The sequence below is a fragment of the Numenius arquata genome, chromosome 19, assembly GCF_964106895.1.
Source record: "Numenius arquata chromosome 19, bNumArq3.hap1.1, whole genome shotgun sequence".
Lineage (NCBI taxonomy): Eukaryota > Metazoa > Chordata > Aves > Charadriiformes > Scolopacidae > Numenius > Numenius arquata.
In genome coordinates, this window is record NC_133594.1 from 3,761,836 (window position 1) to 3,786,825 (window position 24,990).

General features: G+C 51.8%; 1 protein-coding gene across 1 annotated transcript in view; it reads right to left on the reverse strand.

The window, feature by feature from the left end:
* ASTN2 (astrotactin 2) overlaps positions 1 to 24,990 on the reverse strand; it is a 366,183-nt gene that overhangs the window by 165,077 nt on the left and 176,116 nt on the right. Inside the window, exon 11 of the mRNA XM_074161351.1 lies at positions 4,193 to 4,343. Coding sequence (XP_074017452.1) covers positions 4,193 to 4,343 — 151 coding nt within the window. The remainder of the gene's footprint in view (positions 1 to 4,192; positions 4,344 to 24,990) is intronic.

Consider the following 24,990-nt stretch of genomic DNA (forward strand, 5'->3'; position numbering starts at 1 on the left):
AGACATCACCAACACATGAGGGTCAATCACTTGCCCTTCTTCAGCATCCTCCCTCTGGGCTGAGCAGCCAGCACTGTGCTGATAGAAGTGACCAGTGATATGTATTACTGAATCTGACTTATTCCTCCAGCAGAGCTTGTCCTGGTTTGCTGTGACCTCTGCAAGATGGAAGAAAACAGACACCAGACTCAATGGGCAGAGAAGAGCCACCAGATTTAGAGAAGCTCGCTGGAATTTTGTTTTCTTAGAAAACGCCTGTGGTTTCCCCTGACCCGACAGCAATTCTGGGGTGCAACAAGGAAAAGCAGCGTGGAAACAGGTTTTCTAGAGCTTGGGAATTGTTTTGTTGTATTGTAAGGTAGGGCTCAAAGGCAAGGCTCCAGTTAGCAATGCCAAGGTCTCCGCAAGGTTGCAGCTCACACTTCCGAAAATCACCCCCATAAAAAAAGCCTCCGATAAGAAAAGAACTGCAAAAAACCTTTATGCGCTAATGCCATCTACTGGGTACAGGTAAAAATAACAGAAAAGCCACAAGATGAGGGGAAAAAAGGCCCCCATGGGAAGTGTGGGATGGAAGCTGGGGAGCTGTCACCCCTCCGGGTGGGGACCCCACTGCAGGGCCTTTGGGGGCTCCCGGGCGGCATGTGGCAGGCAGGATTTTAGCTAATCAAAGGGATGTCCCTGTTTCTCCTTCGTAAGCCCCAGGAGACCATCCTCAGAGCGACTCCACCACGGAGCCGCACACAAACCGCCCTCCACATTCCCACCGAGCCCTTTCGAGGCCAAACAATTAGGTAATGGCAGAGCCCACGCCGCTAAAAAGCCCAAAGATAAATGCATCCCCGGTCCTGCAGAATTACTGGAAGCCGTATTAAGGGCACGAAAGAACTGGTAACAGATGATGATTCTATATAAAAGGAATAAGAAATCTTTGAGATTTGTGCTGTTTCCTGCTTGAGCCGTTAGGCTCCGGCTCTGCTGTGTATTAATTGCTTACAAGGCTGCATGTATATTTTATGCTCAGTACCTGCCTGGAACATTTGTTGGATTTAGCCTTGATTGATGAACCGCTGATTATATACTTCTGTGGTCCTCGGCAAATTAATAAACTGTTGACTGGTAAAGATTAACAGCATGTCATGATTTGTGAAACAGTGTCCAGAGTAAAGCTGGAGCAAACCTAGTGCTAAAATTAGTACGCGAATGCTCCCTGAACTCTATAAAAAGGGGATAGCTTAATTAAATTACATCCCGATATTGCCCATAGCACTTACCAAATTGGCAAATTGAGTTCACAGCAGTTCAGCTCTAAAACTAACTGACATCCCTGCAAATTTGCAGCAAATGACCCCAACCCTGCTCGCACGGGAAGCCCAGCTCACACCTGGTAGATACCGGGCACAGGGGTGGGATGAGGAGGGGGGACCAGTGCAGAAGGTGCCACAGGGTCACACGCCGGGGCTGCTGAGAACTCTCAAACTCAGCTCCCATCACCTGCAACCCCACTCAGTGCCACGAGCATGACCCGGGGCCAAGGCAGCACTGCCTGCCCACCCCTTTGGCTTTTCCCCAGGCAACGGCCACGGACCACGGTCAGAAACATGGGACAGTGTCCTCCAGACCTCTGCTCGCACTTCTGCCATTGCTGGGGATCTACAAGCAGGTGATGAAGGTGAAACATTGCATGGGATTGGGAGAACCAGGAGGGATCACAGAATGGTTAGAGTTGGAAGGGGCCTAAAGATCATCCAGTTCCACCCCCTGCTCTGGGCAGGGTCACCTCCCACCAGACCACGTTGCTCAAAGCCCTGTCCAACCTGGTCTTGAACCCCTCCAGGGATGGGGCAGCCACAGCTTCTCTGGGAAACCTGGGCCAGGCTCTCACCACCCAGAGTGAAGAATTTCTTCCTAATATCTAATCTAAATCTCCCTTCTTCCAGTTTAAAACCCTTCCCCCTCCTCCTATGTCTCCACTCCCTGATCAAAAGCCCCTCCCCAGCTTTCCTGGAGCCCCTTTAGGGACTGGAAGGGGCTCTAAGGTCTCCCTGGAGCCTTCTCTTCTCCAGGCTGAACCCCCCCAACTCTCTCAGCCTGTCCTCACAGCAGAGGGGCTCCAGCCCTCCCAGCATCTTTGTGGCCTCCTCTGGACCTGCTCCAATAGGTCCATGTCCTTCTGATGCTGCTGACCCCAGAGCTGGAGGCAGCGCTGCAGGGGGGTCTCCCCAGAGCAGAGGGGCAGAATCCCCCCCCTCCTTGCCCTGCTGGCTACTCTGCTGGGGATGCAGCCCAGGATGTGGGGGGCTTTCTGGGCTGGAGTGCACATTGCTGGGGCATGTGGAGAACTGTGCCCCTGGTGTCAGTCCAGGGGAAGCAGGGAGAGATGTGGACCAGAGGGGGGATGCAGCAGCCTCCAACCCCCCACCCTGTGGAGCTCAGCTCTGCTGTCCCCAGGCTGCAGCTGGGACTGGGGAACTGGGGGGGCTTCACCCTACAACCAGGGGCTGCGGAGAGGGGTAGAGCAGCCTCACACTCCCGTGGCAGGGAGAAAAAGGGGCGAAGAGCAGAGAGAGGAGAGACGGGCATCTCTGCAGCTGTCTCCTACCCCCATGGGATGCACAGCCCCAGTAGCCCAGTGTGATGCAGGGGGCCGGGTGGTCCCCACGTGTCCCCTCTTACCCACAGCTCCCAGGGAGGGGATGCACTCCAGGAGAACGGCTCCTGCTGCTTTTCCTTTCTCCCCGCTGCACATGGTTTGTTCTCTTTACATAAAGCCTCACTTAGGCATTACAAAAGCAGGGGGGTTATTTTCCCCGAGTGACAGAGTTTTCAATTTCTGCCTCTCCGCACGCCAGCGTGGCAAGCGCTAGGCCTGTAATTTATTGACAGTTTCTATCTTAATATATCCTGACTCTTAAAAAGAGGCATCTCTTCCCAGCGGCACGGGACGATCAGAGCCCCGATTGCTTCTGACAGTGTCTGGGAGGCATGCTGGCATTCAGAGCGCAAGAACACCCAAAAAAAAAAAAAAAAAAGAGGGGAAAAACCCCTAAAAGACCAGAAAAGCAGCCGTTCCTTGGAAAAGGGAACAAAAGAAAAAGACAAGGGGAAAAAGAAAGGAGGAAAGGGAGAGGAGCAGCAAGGAGAGATAGTGATGGGCGCTGCTGGTGACACATCAGGCTGTCATGCTAAATGGCCTTAACAAGCAATCGGAGAAGGGGATAATGAAAATACCACCCCCGGGACGTCACGGCTCCAGCCTGACCTTTCCCAGCTGCTGTGTGTAAACATCTTCAATAAATAAAGAGACACTTAACTCCCGCCTCTGCTGAGATGGGAGGGATGGGGTGACGGGGGCTCTGCCTGTGGCAAGAAGGAGGGGAAGGGGCAGAAGGGTTTCGGGGGGTTTTGGGGCAGCAGGCGTGTGTTTGCGGGAGCGGGTGACGAGCTCTGGAGCGCCTCGGGGGTCACCACCCGCTGCCTGGCAGGCAGGGGCTCCTACAACAGACAGACGAGAAGGGATGCTCCAGGTTTCCCCCGGTTTCCCAGGGCTTTTTCCCCGCGTCTCCACATGTCGAACTGGACTCGCACGCAGGGAAGTGGAGACTTTGCTGTCACGGGTCAGAGGTGGGAGAGGGGCTGAGCTCTGCTGCTCCCACCTGCAAGAACGGTGAAACCCCTCTGTGCATCGATAGCTGGGGACCATTCAGAGCCTCTGCCCAAAACTAATGGTCTAGGGCCTAAGAATTCTTCTGGAGGGGGGACTGCAAAATCTGAGACTCGGTACGTTGTCTGCCAAGACGTGAGCAAGTTCAGAAACAAACCAAAACGCTGAGGGTGTCAGAGGGGCCCACAGGGAGAGAGGATGGGGAGATGCTTCACCTTTCTCCCACGCTGTGAAGCACAGGACAGGAGAAAAAGCGAGACTGCTTTCAGCCCCTGCTTTCTTGACAAGCAGGAAAACGACCATCAGCCTCAAGCATTTTTCTTTTGCTCTTCTGAGCCCCCAGGGTTCCTTCCCTGAAGTCCTTAAGGCGTGTGTGATTTGCCGTGAAGGCCCTAGGGGTGCGGGGAGGCCACCACCAGCACACACGTCCCCTTGGACACATCCCCGGAGAAGAAGCAGGTAATGTCCCCCTCTGGCTTGTCCCCAGGAGAGATGTCAGCCCCGGGGGCCAGCGGCCGCGGTACCTACCACGCAGCCCGTCGAGTCCACCTTGCGATCCGAAACGCACTTGAAGTTGCGGGTGCAGCCACCGTTGTTGCGGGAGCAGTCTCGGACCGGCCCGAAGGAGGAGAGCAAGTCATTGATTGTTTCAAAGTAGGTGGACAGCATCGCTTCTTCCCTTGGAGAGAAAAGGCACCGTTAGGGCTGGCAGGGAGCGGACAGCACGCCCACGGGGAGGGCAATCCACAACGAAAGCTGCTCTGGCAAAATCACGGCGTTTTGATCAGCAAAAGTGAGTCAAAGGAGGTTTCCCAAGAATATTAAGGCTCTGTGATTACGCTATATAAAATAAATTTGCTGCATAACCCTGAGATCCTTGATGAAAACCAACCAGTTATGTGGTTTGAAAGACACTATCTACTGTTTTCATGCAAACTGGCAACTATGAGACACTTTATTAGTAGCCTGGAGCTCTGTGTGAATCCAACCCTATACTAGACAACAGCGAATCAACAACAGTGAAACTCCTCCTGAACATTTCACCGCTGGACCAAGCCTCCCCAAGCCACACCTCATCCATCGCCTGGGGACTCTGCTGAAGCTGGAAGCTATAGGAAGCTGGCTTCACGCTTGCTGGGATACGGATGCAGTGGCTCATCCCGGTGCTCCTGGGGGACTGGGAGCAGGGGATATAGGGAGGGGAGCGGGCACACCCCCGGGCACGGCAGGGCTGTGACACCTCTCTCTTAAGGAAGCAAGAAGTGTAAAAGCCCACAAATTCCATGGCCGTGTAAAGGCTGGGGAAGCTCCCAGCCCTGCCTCTCCGAACTGCGCACACAGCAGATTCTCTCTGTGACAAAGTACTCAGGCACTTTGCTTTCTGCTGCGCTCCTGCAAAGGGAACACAGATGCTTGTCAAGAGCTTTAGGCATTTCCAAGGTATTTTTCATCTTCAAAGCACGCGTTATGTATTAACCGATACCTGCAACCCATCTCGGGGAAGAGATCTGGTCACCCTCTTACTGACAGGAGAGAGACAAAGCGATTTACCCAAGGTCACAGAACAAGTCAGTGATGGAGATGGACTTGATCTCCATAGCTTAGTTATTAGATCTTTATACACAGAGGGCTGCAAATAAACACTGTCCCTTCTGACCTTAAAATACCCCCCTAAGGCAATGCCAGGAATCACAGGGGGGTTTATTCCCCCTTAGCATCTCCCCTGCTCTCCCATCCGCACCTAAAAAGCCGCACAATGACTCAATGACTCAATACCCAGTGCCAGTTTTCCTTTTTGGGAGGTTTTTAATTTGAAAACCCTGTGCTTGGCAATGAAAGGGCGTCGGAGGAACACTCAGCAGCCCTTGCAGACCACGGCACTGCTGTCTCCAACGAGCAGTGTGTTATCTGTCGGCGGAGGGCCCCTGCGCACACACCCCCCGTCACGCTCACGCGCACAGCCCTGCCAACACCCAACGCTCGAAAATATCATGAGTCAAGCATTAAAAAAAAATAAAAAAAAAATAATGAGATTGGCATAAAAATGATGAGATTTTAAAAATAAATCAATCACTGGGTGGGGTTTTTTTTCCTCCCCCTAAATTTGCCTTCTGCTTTCTGAGCCTTAATCGAGGGCGTAATAGACCTTTTCCCTCCAAATGTGAGGGCTAGAAACTACCCAGAGACCAAATCCAAAGAAATAAAGCCCTACGCAATATTGAAGTCACGATTTTGCAGATCCCAGACTTCCAGGCAATCACAGGATTCCAGAAGCTGGACTTTCAACAAGGAAAACACCATAAAACCAGCAAGAACTGGTAAAATGGGACATGCCTGCTCGGATGGAGATGGAGGGCAGCTTCTTCACTACCATGGGTCGGGGTGGACCAGTTATCCCAGCACCGGGGTAGCTCCGTGCTCACAGCAGTGCCTCTGGCTGCATCGCTGCCCCAAGTAGCAAATTCATGTCTTTGCTGCCTGCTTTCAGCCCAATTAATGCTTCCCAATTAACTTTTCCCTCTTGGCGATTACGCTTCCGATATTCCCCCTCTCTTGGCCCATCTCCTAGATTTTCCAGCATATTTGGAGCTGAATCTCCCTCTGTCCTTTCTTGGTCATGTTTCAAATATCTTTAGAGGCCCTTTTCTATTAGCACTCTGTTCCCACCAGAATTTGCAGCTCCTCCGAAGTGAGGGAGTGAGAAAGGCAGAATATATTAGATCAGAGCACGTATTTCTGCTGGAGAGATGGGGAGGGGGGGTGGGAAGAGAGAGAAAGGGCATATTATTTACTAACCAAAAATGCTGTTTATTAATGTAGAGAGAATTATTAAATAAAAAACCAACAAACCATGACAACTCCTCCACCGCCCACCCGGATAGCTCAGCCGCATCTGGTCCTCCTGAGGGGTTTCTCATCGTAGGTGGACTGCAAGGAGAACCGTGTCCCCGTCCTCCCTCCTGGCTTTTCCCTTTGGCCACCAAACCACCAGACCCTCCTGCAGCTCCCACGTCCCTGGAGGGAGAAGGTGAGGAGCTACAGCCACGTTGGGTGGTGGAAAGGAGATCCCCGAGTCAGATCCTCATCTGGGGTAACTCCAGAGAGCCGGGAGATGAGCACCATGCTCCCGGGCTGGGGTTGGCGGGGGCAGCTCGTTTAAAATTAATTAAAACCTGGAAGCACAAACCGACCTTCTGCCTTCGGGAGGGTGGAGGATGGGAACGGGAACCTTGCTCTCCGAAATCGTGCCTGGCATAACGAATGACCCCCGACGAAACAGGGGCAGGGGCTGCCGAGCCGGAATGAGCCATTAAGCGTATTAAAATATTAACCTCGCTGGAAGGTGGGGAAGCGGAGCCGGAGGGAAGTGTTCAAATGTCACCTGTGAGAGGAGCAGGGTGACAGCGCTGCCTGCAGACGGCGGGAGGCTGCTCGGCCGGCGTGGGATCAGAGGAGCATCACTTGAGCGCGGTGCCCTGACACAGGGGATGTCAGGGATGAGAGGGCTGACGCGATGCTCGGAGCCAGCTGGCAGCAACCCGCTCTCCTCTGCCTCCGGAGGGGCCGGCAGAGCCGCTCTCGGTGCACTTTGGCACTGCCAGCCTCAGCGGCTCCTTTTAATTTTCAGGGGTGAAGAGCAATAAATTAATTACCCGCCTCCCGCAGCCACAATAGGACGGGTGACACGTGGCTGGGAGCAGATGATTTTCCACCCACGCAGCTCCGGCGGTGACCCTGCCCCGTCCCTCCCTGCCCGCAGCCCCCAGCCCCAAATCCCACAGCTGGCCACGGAGAGCAGGCAGTGCCAAGGAAGGGGACACTTGAGGAGCGATGGCAGCATTTGGCCACCACTGCCCGGTGCCCGCCCGGGGGCAGCCGTCCTCCCCCCACCGCCTGGGCACGCCAGATTAGTCCGGCTCTGATGGATGAATCACTTTCCCTGCAGTAACAAGCTGCCTGCAAAAGAACAGCTCTTTTCTCTTGTTCTCCATCTATCCGTATTGAATTTCACTGAGCGACCCCTGGATCCGTTCTGACAAGGCAGGATGGAGAAGACGGGCTCTGCGGTTCATGCCGTGCCCGGAGCACACCGGGGAGCCGGGGGACCAGGGACCAAGCAGGGCTCAGCGCCCCAAGCGCTGGGAGGATGGGGCGATTCCCTACCGCCCCGAGGCAGATGTTAGGTCCCATCAAAAAAAGGGCATTTTGGAGCAAACGACCTAATTTCTGATGCCAGATTCTCTCCACAAGTACACACATGTCTGTGAACACACACTCTAACTCCCAGCCCTCCCAAAGACACATGGAGACGCCCAAATGATACATTTATAAATGAAATGCACTCCCCTCTCTACCAGGACCCACTGATGATGCACAGCCTCAGTAAAAGCCCCTTTTCTAGCAACTTCTACGGCCACAAACGGTCAGTGTGATGCACAACAGCAGGGCTCTCCGTGCAGCTCCTGCGGTCCAGACCAGGGCACCCATCCTCACCCAGCCCCGTGCCACCTCCCATCGCCCCCACTCGCCTCGATTCCCTCGGCAAGACTTTTCTCCATCCTCCCCCTTTGTTCCAGGCCTTCATTAACGAAGCAGATTCAGTGACGAATATCGCTGGGGGTTATTTATTCATGAAATACCAACACCATGCAATTCTCAAAGCCTCCAAAGTACTCATCTCGGAATAAGCTCCTGAGCTTCGCGGTGGCTCTTCTCTCCAGCTCATCCTGGAAGGGGATTAGAGGGTGTTATCCAACTCAGCTGCCCCTTTTTATTGCCTGCTAATGGTTAAATACTTCGGTGTCTTACAAAGTTAACCATCGCTGAGAAAAACAAAGAAAAGGACAGGAGCTGGGGACTAAGCCAGTGCTGCTCTACCATCTGCTCTCTGAGCCGTGTTTGGAGAGGGATCAGGGGGGAGATTTGAGGTTCATGAGTTTCTAGAGACGAGGCCCACTAGCAAAAAAAGGCACGATGCTGTGTCACCTGCAGCTTCATCCCGAAGGAGGGACTGCTACAGAGTGGGGACCTGAACCCCCCCCGGCACAGCCCAGCCAGGAGACCTCCTGTCCAGCACCTCACGCTGCCTCCGACTTCCACTGGTGAGACCCCACTCAACAGGGAACTTCAGACCTGATGTACTTGCAAACGTCCACAGAGCAATTTACACCCAGATTCTGCATTTTTCAGCCCAGAAGCTGCTCACCTGAGCAATTCTGATCAGCTCTGGCCACAAAACTTCTGCAGTGCTGCGAGGCTCAAGGCAGGGCTGGTCTCCTCGCTGCTGAGAGCCCACCAGAGAGGTATCCCCACACACAGACTTCACTCCTTTTTCCTTCTATGACCAGCTGGGGGTTAAACCTGCCTGTTCTCTGCCTTTCGCCCTTCTTCCCTGCCCCATCAGGTCATCTCACCCAGAGGTGGCTTCACCCCAAGGGACCCCTCAGCCTTTGCCCTGGGGATGCTCATGTGGGAGCCATGGCTGCTTCCCCCTTCCAGTCCCCATTACGGCCCCATCCAGCCCCGAAAGCTGAAGCAGAGCATCACCCGTCCCTCCCGGACAGTTTCGAGGAGGAGCTGGATGCCTGCCCTGGGGGGAAAACCCTTTTGAGGAGTCTCCAATCCCAGACCTGCAACAGCTGAAGTCCCCATCCATGTGGCAGGTAGGTTATTTCCTCCCCCTCTGTCTGACCATCACTCGTGCTCTCACCTATTCCACTCCTGTCTTCCTCCACTCCTTTTTTCTCCTCCTTCACATCTTTTATTTCCTCCTCTAACACCTCCTTTCCCCCCAACAAGAGACCACTCTCTCTACAGCCCTCTCCCACACCTGCTACACCATTCACCACGTCTGTAGTCAACAGAGCACCCACCTCCTGCAGCACCCAACCATGGCCTGTCTCCCCAGCGACTCCATCCACACATTGACCAAACTGGGATGCACTGGAAAAGTTAATCTCCAGCCCCAGTGTTGGATATGATGAGGTGGCGGCAGCTTCTAACTGAGGGACTTCACAGTCTGAAACGCTGGCACTCTCAAAGCTCACGTCTTCAACCAGGTTTCTTAGTGTGGTGCCTGACGATGTGCGTGCACAGAGAGGATTTATTATTTTAGGCAGAAAAGCTGAGTTTCTGCCCAGCGCACCCCCAGACACTTTCCAGCCACTTTAATAGCGCTGAGAGGTTTGAAGAAAACCAATCATCCAGGTCCTAAACTGGGAGAAATCATCCTTACTTGAGCGACACTGGAGAAGACACTTCAACGGAGCGATGCCGACACACCACAGCTGATGAGCTGCTTACTATAAATTTTCCAGGTAGTCTCACTTCTTGTGCTAATACTATAATAAACACTTACAAAAATGCTCTCCCAAAAAAAACCTTGAGGTTGAAAGTGTGAAAAATTCCCTACCACGCTTCAATAATTTGCTAGGGATTCAATAAAACCATCGCTCCGCCAGAGCGTTTTGAAGCTCACCTCGGCAACCAGAAAGGCCAGAAATTTAATTACAGCAAAGCAAAGCAAAAACAAACGCACCAGAATCAAAGTGAGCTCACAGAGCCCAGCGCACCCAGCGCACACCCCGGGGGATACTGGGGCTCGCCAGGACCCCCCACACCCCCACACCCCGCTGCAGCCCCCTCGGGGCCGGTGCGGCTTTTCCGTACGAAGGACCAGGATGCTGCAGGTGAGATAAACAAGATAGTTTTAATTCTCGGCATTTTTTTTCTCCCCCTGTTTCAGGGAAGCATCACGGTCGCTGCTTCAGCCCCGCGAGAGGCAAAGGCAGGCGGTGCCGGCTCAGTCTCCCCGGCAACCTCGGCACCGGGAGGTTTGGGAAAAGGCGCACGAGGGTTAATAACGATGATAAAGCAGGGTCAGAAACTGTGCGGGAAATCACTGTGTCAGTGCCTGCTTCACAGTGGCTTGTAATTAATCCCAAATTCGGCAGGTTGCATTTCCCATGTGGTGGTACCAACAGGATGCTCCTGTGCGTCAGGCACCTCAGCAGCACAATGTGGGATGGGATGGGATGGGATGGTACAGGGGCTTGGAGCACAGCAAGTACCCTTAGTGGGACAGAAAACCCAGACTAAGAACCTGGGGACACCAGCCAGGAGGAAAAACAGCACTTCTGAACATCATGTCCCACCCCGGCATGTCATGGCAAAGGGGACGGCGTTGCCCTGTATCCCCAGCACCGCGTTCTGTATTTATTTAAGATAAGCTATGACCACCACCGCTCCTAACAACCCAGCTGATGTTTTCAGGTTCCAAGGAATCCCTTCCCCTCTACTGATTATATCACCAGCCAGAGCCACACATACCTAATTCAGTTTTATTAACTTTGGTTATTAAGTTACTTACCTATGAAGCACGCAAATTTATCTGAGATGAGCCTGACCTGTCCCCTTCCCTACTCTGCTTCCCAAACTTCAGCTGCAAAGAAAAATTTTATAATTCGAATTTTAAAAGTTAAAGAAATGGTAGTGAACCAGAAGCACAGTTTCAACGCCTCAAGACATTAAATAATAAAAAAATATAGCATTTAGACCAACAGGAATAGAAAGCTCCAGGCTCAGTGAGGAGCCACCTGGCCCCTCACACCACTGCAATTATCTTTTGGCGAAGGGTTCTAGGCAGCTCCACATATTAATAATTTAAACAGTTAATAGTCGTTGAATCTGCTTGTCCAACACAGAATCAGTAGTAGTAGTACATATTAATTGATAGTAATTGCACACTAATTAACTCACAAAGTAGTATGTTTATCTAGCAAAATGGATCATGCTGTTGGCGCGGGGGTTATCAGTAAAGGCAGCAATGCATAATTAAAAAAAACATAAATGAAAATTATCAAATGATTTCTTTATGCTAATTAATATTTTTACTAGCCCAGTTTGCCCAGCAATTCCTTCCATCCCATCCTCTTGAAATACTATTTTCAAAATAGTCAATTTGTAAATACATTTCTGGCTTCAATTTAGAAATAAAAATCAACTGGAGGGGTATTTTTCATGCTCAGAAGTAACACGGTGATAACAAGGAAGGAGAAAATCTGCCCAGAAGGGAAGGACCACAGGGAGGGCTCGTGCCTCGCCATGGCCAAGCTGCTCCAAGCAGAGCAGACCTTGTTGACGCTGCTGGCAAGACCTTCTGCTGTGAAGGAAGGCATCCAAAAATCCTTCTAATGCCCCTACCAATGAAACATGGACCCCAGCATCGCCAGGAGTCCCCATGGGCTTATCTGGAGGGATGGAGCAAAACCCATTGCGGTGTAGGAGGACGTGTAGAGGAGTGGCAGTCATGGGAGAAAATTGGTTTGATGTTGACTAAACTCCCAGTTCTCACCCCAGAACCATGTGTCGTGACCAAGGGCAGAGACCCCAGAGGACAAGAGAGGCCAGCCTGGTCCCAGATCCTCCATGGGGATCATGCAGGAGCTCAACTGGGAAGCAGTATGGACTCTGGCATCATCCTCACCTTGCTCCTGCATCCGACTCCTGGGTGAATCCCAGCCCTTCCTGCAGCCCTGCCACCCAAATCCAGAGCAGCCACCAAGCACAGTACCCCACAATTAAAGGTATTTATCAATTTACAGGGAGCAAAGCCCTCCGTGGGGGGTGATATCCAGGCTATCTCCTCCTGGATGCTGGGATCTCTGCTGGCAGAGGGATCCTGCAGAGCAGGACCCGGACCACATCTCCAAGCCCATGTTAGCAGGGCTGCAGATAGGATGGGCACTGCAAAGCTGGTGAGACATCAAGGACATGGTTTAGTGATGGGTTTTTGTTATTGTTAGGTTGATGGTTGGCCTCGGTTGGACTTGAGGATCTGAAAGGTCCCTTCCAACCTAGGTGATTCTATGATTCTATGACCACTGCACATGGATACGTACAGGTCTGTGCACGCAGAAAAAGTATAATAAAGGAAATTATAAAGGTTGTAATGTCACATACTCAAAACTGAAGAAAATGTGAGAACTAAAGTTGCCAAGGCAACCTTAATTACCTTAATCTCTGGTAATTATGCACTTCGATGAAGGTGTTGATTGCAAGACCCCACACAGGGGGTTATCCGAAGGACCTCTCTCTCCCCAAATGCCAAAGGTGATGGTGCTGAGCTGTAGCCAGGTCCCTCTGGGTGCCTGAAATGGTCCAGAGCTCTGCCTTAAGGCACCCCAAACCCCATCCCCGGGTATCTATGAACATCCACAGGCTCCTCTGTGTCCTACAAACAACTTCATCTACAGCTTCTCAGTATCTTGTTCTCTCTTTGTTGGAGAACGAGTAGCTCCTACTTTATCGTGCTCTATGCAGATGCTGTTCTGCATGCACGATTACTCAGCTCCTCACGGGTTGCTTACCCTTTGCTCAAGACCAAAAAAGCAGCAGTATTTCACAAGCAATAGAGTGATTAAGTTCCCAATCTCCCCGTTACCACCCCCATTTTACAGACTGGGAGCAAAGGCCCAGGAATGGCAATATAAAAAACATCCACTATGTTACATGCACCAAATTTGAGACATTTAGACTTGATTTTTCAGAGTGCTTAGCATTAAATGACACTTCCCCTGCTCAAAGCACAGCTCTCATTGACTTGGGTTGAAGTTTTTACAGCTCCACATTAATGCAGATCATTCCCAGAGCAGGTTCATGGGCTGTGCTAAGCGAGGCAAAGGTGAAAAAACTGGGATATGATCGTGCCATTAAAGACAGTTTCATAATGCATCTGCACAGAGGGGCTGCCTGAAGGCTGCAGAGCAAACCGACCCTGGCACCTCCCGCCTTTGGGGTTTTGCAAACTTGATAACGTTTGCTGAAGAGGAGCCTGACAGGGGTTTTATTCTGGGCAGGGAGGAAGGGGAAGGTGTTCGGTCTGGAAAAAGAGGACCTTGTTCAGCAGCAGTTGCAGGACGCAGCCTTTGGTGGGCAGAGCTCTCCCCGGGGCAAAATCACCTCCGCAGGCTCCTACCCACCCGTTCACTGTCCTCTTCCCCTCCTGTCCCAGTATATCCCACTCCTCCCCTCCATTTCCCCCGTTCCCCTTCCCCGCTAGACCCAAACGGGGTTATTTTTGGCCCTCATGCCCTCAGCCGGCCCTGCGGAGCGGGGATGCTCGGCCGTGCTCGGGCATGGAGGATTGCTGCCGACTCTTGCTGCTAAAATCAAACACGACTTCACGCCGTGTGCAGCGATTCAGGTTTTTCAAAAGCGCTTTTAAGCTGGCCAAATTAAGGCGGTTCTTCGCCTGTAAAAGAGAGACCCTCCACAAAACGTCTGCCTCAATCCCCTGCAACAGTTTTGCCTGGGGGAGAAAAAGAAATCTTAGAAAAACAAGCAATCGAGCAAAAGCCCAGACAGAAGGCCTGGGATCTCTCATCCTAAATTATTAAAGGCTGAAAACATCATGAAATGGGTCAGGTCACCCCCAGTACCAGGCAGCGATTGCAACCCTGGTTCAAATAAAGCATAGATTCACACAGACTCTATGTGCATGGCATAAAATCCCATTAATCTCCCTGCGGTGAGGAGCTCCAGGCATCTCCTCGCTACCTCACCTGTATCCACTCCTGACACGGACCCCACCAGGCACCGGAGAGGAACTGAGCATCCAGCCACCTTCCCCTTGTCTTTGCCCTTCAAAATAATCAGCCATCAGCAAGCCACAATCACAGGTCACCGCTCGTTCGTCATCCCAAAGGGATGAGCCTGGGATGAGCGAAAAGATTTTCCCATTTAAAACAGACATATATTCTAGCCCAAAATATATTCCAGCTTGGCTGTGGCAGATCCCATCTCCCCCCGCCCTGCTTTCCTCACCTAGAAATTGGGAATTTGCTTGCTGGAGGGGCCAGAAAGACAGAGAGGAGCTGGAAGGACCCCAGCCCACATCCCAGCCCCAGGGGTGGCACAGCCCCCCATGCCACAGCGCGTCCCCCAGCTCCGTGGAGGCAGAGATATCCTATAGTGTCCCATGGGCAGCAGGGACAGACCCGGCACGGGGCATGGTGCAGGGGGCTGTGTCTGCTTTCAGTCCATCGTGAGCATTTCGCAACAGCAGGCACAAAAATCCCAGCCTGGGGCTCCGACTTCAGCATCTGCTCAGCCACAAATGGGTCACTGGGGTTTTCCTTTTCCTTTATAGCCTCTGAGGGTATTTGGGGCAAGTTTTCCGTTCTAACAGGCTCTTCTGGATCTGACTTTGTAGCAATCCATGAGGGTCAGGAGGAAAACCTGGACTTTGCAGGAAAACTGGGAGAGGGAGGGGGTTATCCTCTAACCCGCTGTTTGCTTGCACCCAGGCACTGGGACCAGCCACATCCCAGACTCGACCACTCTCATTACACAGCAATTGGCGTTTTCTCAAGATACATATGAAGTGCTCAGATGAGGTGGCGATAAGCGCTTTAGAAATGCCGATAGAATTAGATTAGATAAATAGGAAATGGTCAGGGCTGCAGGATTAGACATCCAAGCCCTGATTTTTCACAGGTGCTCCTATCGACCCGCTGAGAACAGCCAGCCTCAAGCCCCTGGGAACCCAGGGTGCCGGGGATCGGCCATTTCCACACGGATAGGGATAAGCGTTGGGACTGGAGATCCCTTCCCCGATGAGATGCTGGCTGCAGGCAGGATGGTCCATGGAGGAGCGACCCCCTGAAAATGCAGCTCAGCATCCCCATGCGGCTCCAGGGGCAACGCCAGGCTCTGCAATAAAGCTCCATCCAGCTGATGCCCCCGAAAGCCACACACCTGGGTGACCTTCACCGACCCCTCCACACCCCAGGGATCACCAGATCCCATCCACTCCATAGACCTGGGGATCTGGGCATGTTGGTCCCAGCCACGGCACTGGGTGAGCAAACATCCCATGGTGTGGGGGTACACACGGCTGCATGGAGAGAGGGAAAACAACCCACGAGAAGCAAAACTAGAGCTTTTTGGAGAACCAAGCCCATGAGCTCTATTTTAGCAAGCACCACTCACCTGGGCCAGTTACCAGGGATGCACTTACGCATAAGGATACATATATGCATAGCTTTGCTGCTATATATAGCACCTTTATCAGCAACGCTCACTGGCTTTGAAAAATCCAGGTGAATGTCCGCAGACAGAGGAACTGAGGCACAACTAGATTATTTACAGCTTGTTTCCAGAAGTAGTCTTTGAAGTTGAAATCCAATTAATTTTATACCTGGGGAGAGATTTGCATAGGGATTTTCCATCCATATGGGCAGATTTTTCAAAAGGGCTTGGCTTTTATCTAGGCACCCAATGCAGACTGTGTTTTCCAAGGTGCCCAGCATTCATTAGCAGCTCCTCAGAGTACAGCAGGGTTTGTCACAAGGACAGCACCCTCCTTGGAAAGCCACCAGTCACCAAGCCCTTCCAAGGACACCACCTCCATGGGTCTGGTCTCCAGAGGTGAGGAACACCCTGATCTGCTGCTGCCTTTGGTAGGGACCCATCTCATTGGAGATGTGGGCATGTGAGCAAATCATTTTCTACCACAGAGAAAGAGAGGAGGTTTATACTGGCCTAAATCCCTGAACAAGCTCAGCCCAGGATCAGGGAGATGCCGCGGCTGGCACGGGGCAAGCAGCGGGCATCAGTGGCTGAGGGAGGACAAGGACCACACTGTGTGGTGGCCACAACTCACTAGATCACCTGGTTATGTCCTAAAACTGCACCCACACTGCCAGGAGGGTCTGTCTTGTATCTCCCTTACAAAGAAGCCACATGCCCCATATCCCTCTTGCCACCACGTCAGCGAGCGTTGCCTCGACAGCCCTCAAAGCAGCCACGTTGTCCCCAACTTGCAAACTCTTTGGGGCAGAAGCTGTGTTTAGACCCCTGCATGGGACAACCCTCTCCAAAGGTTGACTTCAATGAACCTTTCATGATTTTCAGTCTTACAAAGACACGAGCAAGCCTTTCCCCGTCCCCTTCCACACCCCCATCGCAAACCACAGCCCCCGGCGCGCTGCCTGAAAATCTCCAGTCCAGGTGATGGCTGCAAAACAGCCCCTTCAGACTTCTGAAGAAGAGACAGAGCTTCAAATGGACCTGAAAGCCCCGGAAGCCAACATTTCACAAACAAACAGCACCCACCGGGAGGGAGGAGGCAGCCCCGACCACGGCAACGCCTGCCTGTAATGAGCTGACCCGCAGGCTTCCTCCCGGCTCTCCCATTTGCAGGGTAATTGCTGTACATTTTTAGCCTTGCCTGCAGCCATATCGTATAGCAAAGGCTGCCAAGCTGTGTCCAGGGCCAGGTGTGTTCAGAAAAAAAAAAGGATAATCAGCATATTTTTTTTTTAAAAAAAAAAAAAAAAAAAGAGAAAAATTTAGCACTGCATCCTCTTGCATCCATTTTTGTTCCTGCTGAACCAAATTGGCTGCCATCACAGCAAATGGCAGATGAAGAAAACATTGACTTTCTGCTTAGGTCAATAAACAAGATAAATTGAGTGGGGAGTTGAGCGTGGAACAGGGAACATCATCATTTACCTGAGGAAGAGAGAGGGTTAAAGGCAGGGAGGCTGAAGCAGGGCGTACGACTGTACCTCATTTAAGGGTGTTTCACTTGGGAGGCAGAACCCTGCCAGCTCTGCTGAGGCTTGGGACTATGCTGTGGGATTGGATTGGATGGGCTTAAAACAGAAGATCCCGGACCCAAATCCCAAGATAAGACAATGAGTGATTGCAATCCTGCAACCCAGCACTGGCCGGTGCCAATGGCTTTTGCCTGGAGCGGGTGTACAGCCTGCCCAGGGCTGAGACCTGGCTGCTGCTGGTCCAAAAGTGGCCAGACCAACCCCTCCCGAGGTCTGAGAGAGGCTGAGAATGGAATTCAGCTCACCCATCCCAAAATAACCCAAAATACGCATGGGACTGGTCACTTTGGGCTCTGCCAAACTCGCCAGGGGAGATGGGCTCGTTTTGGGGATGATGCCCCTGCCACAAGGTGGTCAAGGATTGCAGCAAGAGCTGATGGGTGCCCTAAGCTCCACAGAGCAGACCTCCACTGATTAGAAAAGGCAGCCTCGGGGACTAGCTTAGATACAGGCGTAGGGATGATCTAAACTACTTCTAAGAGCAGTCAAATCAGTTCCTTGGAACTACTTGCAATAGATGTCAGGGACAGAAGGAGCCTATTAGTGGCCTTCCTGAGGAAAGGGAAGGTCCTGAGCTCCCCCATAGCATTAGATACCTAAAACACCATTTAGTGGGGAGACAGAAAGCCTCTACCACAGAAAAAAACCTCCTTGCACTTTGCATTGTCTTAGACACCACAGATCTACCGTGAGACACAAACCTGTACCGTGCCAAGATCCCAGTGCCCACAACAGGATTCACTGTCCTTGCTGTGCTGTCCCCTCTTTTAGCCTCTTGACATCGTAGCGTCCCTAGTTTAGATCTGACGAGTGGGGCTGTTAATGGGGTGTGGGAGTGGAAATGCAGAGGGTTGAGCAACCATCCCTCCAAACCAACTCCCAGGGCTGCTCACTAGTCCCAGACTCAGGTTTCCAAAGGAGGCATCACTTTGGAAGGTCCACCTCATTATTTTGCTGGGTTATTTTTGGTTTTATTCACAAGCCTACCCCATCTTAACAATAACCCATGACCTGAAGCACCTCTAAAGAACAGAGGATGCATTAAAGCAATGGCAGCACCGTGCTTACACACAAACACACACTGATTTGGAAGCTTAACTCGGAGCTCCCCCCGCATGATTCTGATACCAAGAATCCCAGGACAGACATTCTCCCTTTATCTGCAAACCTTTGCGCTATTGCATTATGAAGCAGAACATCAAGGATATATGCATTTATTAAAGGCAGAAGAGACTACACCTCCCAGGAGATTCTTCCCGGAGCTCAATTATTGGCACTAAGTGTCCTAAATCAAAGGCATTTAGAACCTCCGGTGTGGCCGAGGTTGCAAGGGATGCATTGGGGGCCCAAGCCCACGGGCAACAATGGGAGCTGCAGGCAGGTGGGGATGGGATGAGATGGGATGGGATGAGATGGGATGGGATGGGATGGGATGGGATGGGATGGGATGGGAGCATCCCTCCCCTTGGGCCAGCCAGACCTCAGCCATCAGGTTCTTTTCAGTTGCCATTGTCACGGTGAAGGATATTCAGTTAGAACCCAGTTCACAGGAGCGTGGGACATGGTCATCACTGCTCCTGCTTGATTAGATTTGTCAAAACCTATCAGGGGGAAGTTTGCCTGGGAACCCACTCTCCGGCTGCACATTTAGCAACAGGAGATTGATGACAGGAGAAAAGGGGAGGTGAGGGGGGAGGGAAAGACATGAAGAGCATTTGTACACTGCAGGACCACCCTCCTTCTCCAGCCCATCACATTTCACTCGCCGCCTTTATTTTAGCATCTGTCTTAATTAAGCAGATTAAATGGAAAGGCTTCCATGCTAATCCAAGGTCTGCCCTGCGGGGCCAAGGAGGATGCTCAGAACACAATTTGCACCAGAGACAGCCATGCAGAGACGTGTCCCTCCGTGGGCCCACCACGAACCCCACAACCAACCTCTGCCAGGGCAGGGAGTGACGGGTGAAGATCTGATGGGTGCCAGGAGCATCCACTGGAGCCCGTGGCACCAGTGCCTCCGGGGAGAAAGGGGAGCTCTGAGCATCGCATGGGCAGATCCCACCCTGACACCCCACTCCTCTTCATGGGGTGACCCTTCAGCCTGACTCGCTTTCCTCTGCAGCTGCACAGAGAGTGATGCCGACCTGATGCTGCAAGGACCGATGAGGGTTACCCGAAGCCTCCCAGACAAATGCTCCCCCAAAATATGGGCCAAGATTCCGCTTTGATTACAGACACGAAGGCCAAAACATTGATTTTTCAGCCAACAAGCAGCAGCAAAGGCAAGCCTCTGTAAATGTGACCCCTGGAAAAAGAGTCAAGTTGGAGGTTTTTGGAGGCAGAGCTCACCAGAGAGGCAGACCTCAGGATTTATGAGTAAGAAAACTGTTGTCGGTTGTTTTATTTTTACCGTTTCACCCAAACAGGCTTCTCTTTACGTATCATAGCAAAGACTGAGCTTAACTTGTTTCTCTGACTTTTTCTCTCTCGATGGAAGGAGCACCGCAAAGCTCAAATGCTGCCTGATCAATTGGCCCGAGGGCAGTGAACTTGCTTCCAGTGTTTGGCCTCACTCACATTAGAAGACTCAAATTTGACTTCAGCAATATCCACCTCTAGCTGTCCAAACCCAAACCTGGTTTAAGGAAACGAAGGCGACCTCAAAACTCCCGAGGGGCTGCTCTGCTGCCAGAGACGAGCAGAGAAGAGCCTTCCTGGGAATAAAGCCCCAGCGGGAGCCGGCATTTTGGGACGGGCTGCAGACTGGGATGGTGAATTACCCGCACGGCCGCGGGCAAGGCGCAGGATGTGTCAAAGCTCCAGACTCCTCATCTGTAAAACGGGGACAACAGCAGCTACCTACCTCCCGCCGCGCCGCGCGGTTAATTAATGCTCCTTTGAGTTGTGAAGATGAAAGGCGGCGTGTGACTGCAAAATAGCGGTGGTTTTTATTATTATTATGAATGAAGCCTCCGCTTGTTCCATCAGAGCCCACCTTAAAGCAGCGCTGCTGCAGACAGGGGATTGCTCCCAGAAGCTGTACGACCGCTGGCACTCGCAGGAGTTCGACTGCGGACTTGTAACTAAGAGCTTTGAACGTGCCGGGGAAGAAGAAAGAGAGGGAGAACAAACAAATAGAAATTCCGCCGCATTCTGTGCTTAGCACCTGGAGACGATGCTCCCACCCCTCCTGGGGGCTGGAACAAAACAAACCGGAGACAAGAGCATCTTTTCACCTCCCACTCTGGTCTGGGCTTTACCTTCACGGGCTGCTGTAGCCCTGCGTGCACAATGGCAGGACAGATCATACCGCAAGGGCACTTAAACAGCAAATGAGGATCACACGGCCACTTTAGGAAGTGATTAATATATTGTCTGTATTTGACAGGTGGGAGAAATGTAGCACAAGCAGCTGAAATCACCCACTTAAAGGCCAGCGGAGAGCGGGGGCCAGAGTGGTGAGCCTGAACCGTGGAAAGGCACAGAGAGACCCCCTGCTCCAGCTGTGGCAGAGCCAGCTGTGCCCAGCTGTTGGCACCACCCAGACTGTGCTCCCCCCCCCAGCCCTGAGGGACGGCAGGAGCACTCCTCACCCCCCATCCTGAGGGCTCTCCGGCACTGCCAGCCCCCTTACCCTGCCACAAGCACCCAGTGGAGCGGGTCCAGAGTTCCCAGTGCCAACCACAACCCCTGAGCTGCACACAGGGTCAGTCCTCTCCTGCCACAGATGGTTTAGAGTTGCTAACACCAGACTAGCACATAGAATGATCTGGGTTGCACGGGACCTTAAAGACCATCCAGTTCCAACCCCCCTGCCCTGGGCAGGGACACCTCCCACCAGACCAGGTTGCTCAAAGCCCAGTCCAGCCTGGCCTTGAACCCCTCCAGGGATGGGGCAGCCACAGCTTCTCTGGGCAACCTGGGCCAGGGTCTCACCACCCTCATAGCAAAAGAAAGCTCAGTTCATGGCTCGAGCACTTCAGGCAAGTCACCTTTTGGTACCTACGTTTCCTGCATTATTTAACATTATTTCCTTTGCTCCACCTTGTGCATCTCTCTGAAGCAGAAACCCCCTCCTTTGACGGCTATGCACCACCTTGTCTTCCTCTTCCCTGGCCTGCAGGCAGCCTCTCCGTGCCCTGGCAATGCAGGCCGGAGCAGCTTGCAGGTCTCCATCCCCTCCCACCGCCATCCCCATCTCCAGGCCACCACCACCGTGCCCGGCTGAAGGACTCGGATGCCTGCAGCACACGGTGGCCACACCGCTCCCGATAGGTACCTTTCATGTTTAATTCAGAAGCTAGTTTAGTTAATCTATTTTTTAATAATTCATCCCTTCCATCTTAATTTTGGTAGTTGTTGAAAATCCCTAATAAAACATTTAGGGGCTCTTTTACTGAAGCAATGGCATGATTTACTTGACGGAATCCAGTCTTTGATGTCCTGTCTTAATTCCTTACCTCCCACTGTGCCTCAATCCTGTTTATCGCTGTGCCGGAGGTAAGAGGTTCTTGTCGAGTTTTGTAGCACTTAGACGCTTGGTCAGCGTTAATAATTCAGCCTCCCCGCACGGCTTGGACAAATCATGTAGCACAACAGCCTCTTCCCTTTCATCAACCATTCCCTCTGCCAGCATGGATCCGGGCATCGGCCGGGAGCGATGCGAAGGGACCAGGCGGAGCATCCCGACCGACGCGGGTCGGAAGCGTGAGCAGAATATCGCCGGTGCCAACTACGTTGTTTGAAAGAATATACACCCTTTTTACGGCCTTTATATTTCATTCTCTACTGCCGGAATGGAGAAACATGCTGGGTTTTTGCATCCGTAATTGGGGAAGAACAGATGGTGGAGGCACAGTTGGAAGTAATACGGCCATTAAAATAATCTATACGGCTTGTAATTCTCCAACATGTGAGAAAGAGGAGGGTCTGCCTTCGCCCGAGAGCCCAGCCCGGCCGCTCACCCCACTGCAATATGGGCGGGAATCATTTTTTTTGCAGTTGTTGGGGTATTGAGGTGTTTTGGTGGGTTTGATGGGTTTTGCCGTTTCCCTTCTCCTGGGATTCGCCTCCTGAAGCAATGTGAGGAGCCAGAAGCTGAACCAGAGCTGCGTCCACTGGGTATTTATTTGACTCCCGCGTGCCACGCAGCACACGTTCTCCCCTCCAATCGCCCAGTGAAAGCAACTGCTACCTTGACATCTATCTTAATGATACAAAAAGAGGAGCAAAAAGTCCCAAGCACTTCAGGCAGGAAGGGGTGTCTCTGTAGTTAAATTTTAAACGGGGGTGACGGGAGAAAGAATTACACAAAAAATACCCCATTGATTCATGAAAATTGAAACTTCTCACAGGAACGCACAGGCTTTGCCATCACCTCTATCACTTTCGAATCTCAGGAGTGCTTCTCTGTAAAATCAGAGCAAGAAAATTGCCCAGAAAAGCCTAGACATTTAGCCGATATATGGAAATATATGTCCTTGCTCGGCTTGATTTAGGCCATGGCTTCAGAGACGTCTACGCCCTCCCAACACCCCAACCACCACGTTGTTTGGTACCTCTTGATGAGTGAGGGTTTTTCTCAGGGCTTCTGTGTGGATTTGTTCTTCCACAGGAACACACTATAGAAAAGGTCCTACTTCATCAACATAAAACGGAGAAAATGTCTCAAATCTCAAAAAAACACACTGGAAGGAGCAGTCCTTCCCCAATCAGACCCAGATGCCACCAAACCCATCCTAGTTTATGGAGAGGAGAAGGAAAGGGAACTGCAACAGTATCCCCTGGCCAGGAATCCAAGCACCCCAGGTTCCCCAGGCACCGTGCTTCCCTTGAGCACCTCCCCAGCCTAGACACAATGATTTTCTCAGCCAGAAACCTCTCCATTGGGTTTAAAAACTTCTCTATAATCAAGCAACCGAGTACCTCCCCAAATCCTTACCCTCCACCCTGAACCAGCAGGATGTTACCTTGACAGCTGGCTTTGCTTTATGGAGCTGTAAATATATATTTTAATAGGCTGGCAGCAAGAAAGATGTGTTTTCAGGCATGACAACATCCAAAAGGAACTGTGATTCATTTCAAAAGGGGCGAAGGGGTGTAGGAAAGGGGAACGCGAGCCTGAAACCCGCAGAACAGAAAAGCTTTGAAAGCAACTGCCAAAAAGCCCCTGCACAGCTGCCTTCTGCTCTCGGAAAGAGATTAAAAACCTGAGCAGCATCCGGCTGAAGCAGACGTCACAGAGGCCACCCTGGGCCATGCTCATGCTCAGATAAGACTCTTTCTTATTATTATTTTGCCGGAGACGACCCAGCCTCTTCCAACACATAGCTCTGCCCCGCTCCTCGCACCACCTGGAATGACGGGTTCATCTAAACCGAGGAGAGGAGACATGAGATGCTGATGACAGGGGTGGCTGGGGACTCCTCCCGCACAGTCCCCGGGGACCTCAGAGGGATCCTGCCCTGAACATCAGCATCCCACCCTCCTTCAGCATCCCACCCTCCTTTGTGCCCCACAGCATTAAGCCTGACGCGCCTTCGTTAGCCCCGGCGCTGCTCTCCAACGCCTAATTTGACTAACCCTTTAGTGACTAATTTAATTACCCTGGCCCACAAACTGACAGACAGCTGTTAAAAATGGTTATTGCATTATTAATACGCTCTAGTAATTTCCCATTAAAACTATACTGTTAATAATTTTTTTTCCCTGTATTTCTTCCCTCTTAATTAGTCTATTTAAAACTTTGAAGGAATATTCTCTTTATGGTAAATGGGAGCGTCGAGCAAATTACATTTTTGATTGAATACTTCTGTGATAGGCCAGCAAATAAGACCGTTGAGTTGTTAATTATTGTCAGAGTTTCACACGATGCCTGCTAATGAGGCAGTCAATCTTCTCTGCCATTCCTAGAATATTAATGGAGGCCTTTGGTATTGATTTTGTCACCAGGAGAAGGCAAGAACCCCTCCTTCTTGGGGGGCTCTGGGGTGGGCAGAGGGGAATCTGCACTGGGAGGGGACACGGAGGGGACCAGAGACCTTCGGGATGGGCTGAGCCAAGGAGGGTTGGAGTGTGGGGGAAGCTCGGGAAGCTCTGGGGTTTGCCAAAGGAGGCTTGCACAGCTCATGGACCCGGTGGGGGACCTGGCACATCCCCATGGGGATCACCCCCATCGACACGTGTCGATGCACAACAGCTGTACCCAGATGGGACAAGGCGGGGGGAACACAGAGCTCCTGCCGGACACACTGGTCCTTGTCCCCTCTCGCTGTGTCTACCTGTTGACTCTGAACTGCATCAGATTCATCCCTTATCTTTCTGAGATAAGACAATCTGTATTGGGTTTTTTTGAGGAAAGGGAAATACCTGATCTGCCTGGACTTCAGCAGATAACTTGATAGAGTGATGTGGGGAAATTATTAGCCAAGTGACCGCGGATAAGGATTGACACGAAACCACGAGGTGGCTCAGAGACTGCATCACAGCAGCCTTTGAGTTGTGCTGGAAGATGCGACAGGGAGGTTTCAGTACCATTTCTCAAGCTGTTTGGGGATTGATTCTATTTGGTATTTGCACCAGTGTTCTCGGGGGACAGAGGAGTTTGGTAGCAAAGTCTGCCAGTGCCAAAGTCAGAGGACTTGGTGACTCTTCCCATCCAGGCTCCCATTGCAAGTCTCATGGGGACATTCTCAATGCAATCCT